The sequence below is a fragment of the Humulus lupulus genome, chromosome 7 (assembly GCF_963169125.1).
Source record: "Humulus lupulus chromosome 7, drHumLupu1.1, whole genome shotgun sequence".
NCBI lineage: Eukaryota > Viridiplantae > Streptophyta > Magnoliopsida > Rosales > Cannabaceae > Humulus > Humulus lupulus.
In genome coordinates this window covers 35,914,033-35,918,856 of record NC_084799.1, presented here as the reverse complement: position 1 = coordinate 35,918,856, position 4,824 = coordinate 35,914,033, and the positions used below count along the sequence as shown (strand labels likewise).

At 29.9% G+C, this 4,824-nt stretch overlaps 1 protein-coding gene across 1 annotated transcript; it reads left to right on the top strand.

Moving 5' to 3' along the window:
• On the top strand, positions 1 to 4,302 carry LOC133791584 (uncharacterized). The gene is made up of 9 exons (XM_062229506.1): positions 1 to 845; positions 2,012 to 2,843; positions 2,925 to 3,052; positions 3,133 to 3,217; positions 3,307 to 3,399; positions 3,496 to 3,579; positions 3,660 to 3,791; positions 3,893 to 4,081; positions 4,204 to 4,302. The coding sequence occupies exons 2-9, from the start codon at positions 2,040 to 2,042 to the stop codon at positions 4,300 to 4,302; spliced, it is 1,614 nt and encodes a 537-aa protein (XP_062085490.1). The 5' UTR covers positions 1 to 845; positions 2,012 to 2,039.
• The last annotated feature ends 522 nt before the right edge of the window (positions 4,303 to 4,824 follow it).

The window sequence follows — 4,824 nt, the reverse complement described above, 5'->3', positions numbered from 1 at the left end:
ATTTTCCATGATCTATTTATACATTACTATACGTTTCAAGGATTATATATTTGAATTTCCACATAAGTTGTTTGATACAATGTTTCACTGAGTTGACCAAGTATATTCTCTGTTTGATAAAAAAATTAAGAAAGATTGGTTTGTTTGGTTTTGTTTTGTTTGGTGTCATTATAATTTTTTGTTGGGTAATTTAATGGAGCAGGTATATTGTTGATTTCAGTTGTCCACTACACGTTTGGTGCATTTTAGTGTTTGCCTTTGAGTATTGTGATGATGATTGTGGCTATATTTTCTTAGTATGTGGACTGATTTTGTCTTTTTTTTTCCTTTTCTTTTAGATATCAAGTGTGGTGAGAATGTTGGTGTTTAGTTGTTTTTATTTTGTGGCAATCATTACATACTGTTAAGATTGCAGTAGCTTTGTGTTGGAACACGGTTACCCATTAGTTTTTTACCCATTATCGTCATCTAGTTTTAGTCACCCATTAGTTTTTTAAAACTAGTAGAAGTTGATGGTTAAATTGAGTGAGGGCATCAATTTTGCCTTCACATGTGAGGGCAATTTTTTGCCCATTGAATTTTAATCCAATAGTTGAGATGTGTTTAGTTATAATAGTATTAGGTGGATTTGCTTTTTCTCTCATTTATTTTATTAAATGTGTTTCAGTAAACGTGTTTCTTTCTTAACTAATCATTCCTCATAAAAACCATTCCTCTTAGATGTTATTTCTTCCTTCTTCTTCTCACCTTCTAATAGTTTTGGAAAATACTCTCAGATAACTGAACTTTCGAATAGTTTTTTCTAACACCATCAACTTGGCATCAAGGTCCTAAGTCTAACGAAGGTATGTATCTATTCTGCGCAATAAGCTTGTTATGTCTTATATGTTATATTATAGTCTTAACCTAATTTTCTTCAGCAATTCATGCGATTTTAATCTAAAAGTTCTGATTTGCCTATGAAACTTTTATTTTCTTAATTGTTTTTGGTTTCTTATTACACGAATACAACAAAGACAATAGTTTGTGTGTTATACTGTAGTACATTACTCGAAATTCATAATTTTTCTTTGTAATCATATAAAAATGGTAATGCATATAAATTTGTTTCTGATAATGTGGTTTGAGTATATATATATTGTATTTTTATTATTTATAATATTGTTCTGTAGTGATTTTTAGGAGGTTTATGTAGTTTGATAATATTTTAATTAGTGTCCACCATGTGTTTGAAATAATGTTCAAATGAATATATTATTTTAATATTGTAGTTTTACAATGTATATGATTTGTGTGTTGTAATAAGATTTGGGTTTCAAAACATTGACGTTTTGGTCATTGATAAAAGATTTATTTTTTTATGATGTGAAGAACATAGAGCTTAAAGGGTTTAATACTTTGACCGATGGTAAACAAATTAAATATGTGATCTATATAAATAAGGGAAATAAGGATGTTAGAGATTACATTGAAATCTTATATAAAATTAATAAAGTTTTAAAACTAATAGAGAAGTTAGACAAGAAAAGGAAATACAAAAGAAAAAGATCGAAAGAAAATGTCACCATTGGATTTTTGCCTTTACTAAACATTCAAGCTACAAAGTAATATCAAAAGTGACACTTATAAATACCACGATCTTCACCACAGGACCTTTATATAATGTAAGAGCATTGTAGAAGGTATAAATCATATCTTAATTTCTTTAATGTTGTCAATATTCTTATAACATTATGTTTATTGCTGCTGTTTCTTAAGGCACGGATTATTTTGTTTTTATACATGGTGAGGCTATCTGGTTATCAAGAAATTAACCACATAATGAGGCAAGACTAACTCTTTTGTTAACAATTGATCCATTGACTTTTGATATTAAGATAGATCAAAGGTATCATTTTTGGGCTATCTTGATTCTAAATATCACAACATCAATTTTGTTTTGTTAATTATATTTTTGGGAAGATTATATTAATATTTTATGTCTTGTTTTGTGGTTTGGACCCTTGTACAGGTATCCATATATCAATTTGTGGACTTATATGGATAAAAAATGTTTAGGGGAAGTTGTTAAGGCATTCATTTGCCTTTTAGAAGAGTTTCATGAATTTAAGGACAATGTTGCGGCTATGCGAGACGAGGCAGCTCAATTATGTGATAAGGAGGATAGGCGTGTGGAGGATAAAAAGTTTTTTGATGTTACGATTGAGGAAGGTTTCCGCTTGTTGAAGAATTCTGACAAGAGTGTAAGTTTTAGAAATAAATATGGTGGAGTGAATGATATGAATGGCAAGGGAGTTTGCATGGATGACAGCCCTGTAATTGAATGTGATAAAGAGGAACATTTAATTTATGAAGAATGTGAATCAAAATTATGTAATTTGAATGTGAAGGAGTGGCCCGCTGTTACAATTGCAAGGAATTTTTTGGATTCTGTGGAAACAAAGAAAGAGAAAAGTGTGGAAAATATAATTGAATCTAAAATGGCTAGTGATACAAACTCTAGTCATGTAGGTATTGATACTGATGTCGATTGGGATTTTGTGTTTGAGAAAGAGAGTGTTGTAAAAGTAGACAAGTTGAATTTTGAAGTAGAGTCTGGTGTTGTGAATGAGCGAACCAATGTTAATGCTGGTTTGAATGAGAATTCAGCAAAGTTGGATGCAACTTTTACGGTGATAAGGGGGTTAGAAAATAGTATTAGAAATAACGGTGTTCATCCTGATGAAGTAGTATTATTGCACTTTGATAATAAGAGGATGTTGTATTCTGAACTTGGGGGATGTCCCTTTGATATGGAATTGTTTGACCTTGGAAAAGATGAATGTGGTAGACTTGTTGAGGAGGTTAGTAATTTATTTTGTCACCCAATAAGTGTGTGATTAATTTTTTTTGTGTATTTTGAGTAATAGAAGTTAATTTTGCAGGTTCGTAGCATTGAAAATGTGGTGCCGAAACCTATCTTAAACCGTAGTTCTTTGAATGATTTCTGTAGTCTAAATGAACATGAGGCTGCTCCCATGGAATATGTGATGAACCCAAACTTACCACCAGAGTAAATAAATTTTAATAATATGTTATTTTATAATTATTTTTGATGTATTCTTGTTTTATTTATAGTTTTGTTTCATGTAGTGAGGTTCTTTTCTTGGGGGAGAAGGTTGTTGGAAGAAGGGTTGACTTTCAAACATTAGGGAAGAACAAATTAGTTTCTCCAAGAGTAAGTTTTTCTCCTTAGAAGTTATTAGATATTATTTTTTATTTTGATTTGAGAATAGTATATCAATCTTTTGTTAATGTTTGCGTCAGGTTGTGAATTGTTTGGTTGAGATATTGACAACAGTTGAAAGATTTGAACGTGGTAATCAGAATAAATTTTGGTGGATTCTTACTAATTTGTCTGTAAGTTATTAAATTATGTCTAATCTATATTTCATTTATTATATAATTGGCTATTATTGTTATTGAGGTGTTGGAATTTGTTTATGTATCTGGTAGAGGCCTGATCCTGCAAGTATATTTACATTAAGTGAACCTACGAAGTGGATGGAGTGGTGTGGAGCATTGCGAAGATGTGAGAAGGTATTATTTTTCATGCTATACTGCAATAATATTTTGTAGTTACTTATTATTATTTTGATGTCATTGATGAGTTGTTATAGGTGTATGTTCCTGTGATGGCAAAGATACACTGGTTTTTATCAGTATTAATTATGAAATATAAGAAGGTGGATGTTTACGACGATTTTAAAAAGTGCTCTTTTCAGTTAGGAACAGCTATCATGAGTCACATGGTACTATTGTTTTGTTTGCGTGGCTTAAATATCTATTTTCAATTGTTTATTTAATTATATTTTTTCCTAACTCCAAATTTCATATATTATTCCAAGTATAGTTGCTTTCTATGGATAATGTATTCAAGGATAAAATAATTAACATTTTTGGGTCCTCTTGGAATTTTTTTGGCTTCAATGTTGCCGAAGCACCAGACCACAACCGAAGATATGTTGGAAACTATGATAGCAGCTTGGAGGTAATGAAAACACTTCTTCGAGAGCATGTTGACGGTGTCTTCAGTGAACAAGTAAATACTTTAGCTTATTGTTTTTTTTTTTGACATATTTATTTGGTATTGTTATGTATATCATAAGATTTTGTTTAATATTAATTTTTTATTTTTATTTTTTTGTATTTTTTGAGCTTTAGGTGCCTCAAGCGATTCAAAGATTATATATTGGACCACTAATTTTGGGGTCTCAAGTGAATAAGGTTCGAGACATTACAATAAACAAAGTTGTTGGATGATGATGTGACATATGATTTTTTTTAAGTATTAATAGGGAGGTGGAAGCTAATATGTTCTTAATGAAAGTGAGAGTGGAACACTCATTTACCTATTGATGGAACAATGTTAGAATTTTGTTAGCTTGTGCATATTTTATGTTTTTATATAAGATAATGCATACAAATATTTTGTTGTATTAGTTTTTAAATTTATGCTTACAAGCACAAGTACTTTGGTTTGTTAAATATATAAATTTTATTTATATCCCAAGGTTTAGGGAGAGTGTTCTTCATTCAACAATAGACCCTAAGTTGTTGAAAATTAAATAAAGGACCTTCTATTTTGTAAAATGGTAAAAAAGTCCCCCTCATTTTTAGAAAATTTATACTTGTATGCAAAATCAGATTGGATCAGTTTTATCCATTGGATGTGTCCCATTACTTATGTATTTGATTAGATTGGATCCATCCAATATTTTTGAGCATTTACTTAGCTTAATTTGTTCAAATCATTCATATTATTATAAATAGAAAGAGTAATTT

Coding starts and splice junctions, on each gene's coding strand:
- LOC133791584 (XM_062229506.1), top strand. CDS start 2,040: ATGGATAAAAAATGTTTAGGGGAAGTTGTTAAGGCATTCATTTGCCTT. Junction 3,400..3,495: donor GGATTCTTACTAATTTGTCT/GTAAGTTATTAA, acceptor TGTATCTGGTAG/AGGCCTGATCCTGCAAGTAT. Junction 3,580..3,659: donor CATTGCGAAGATGTGAGAAG/GTATTATTTTTC, acceptor GAGTTGTTATAG/GTGTATGTTCCTGTGATGGC.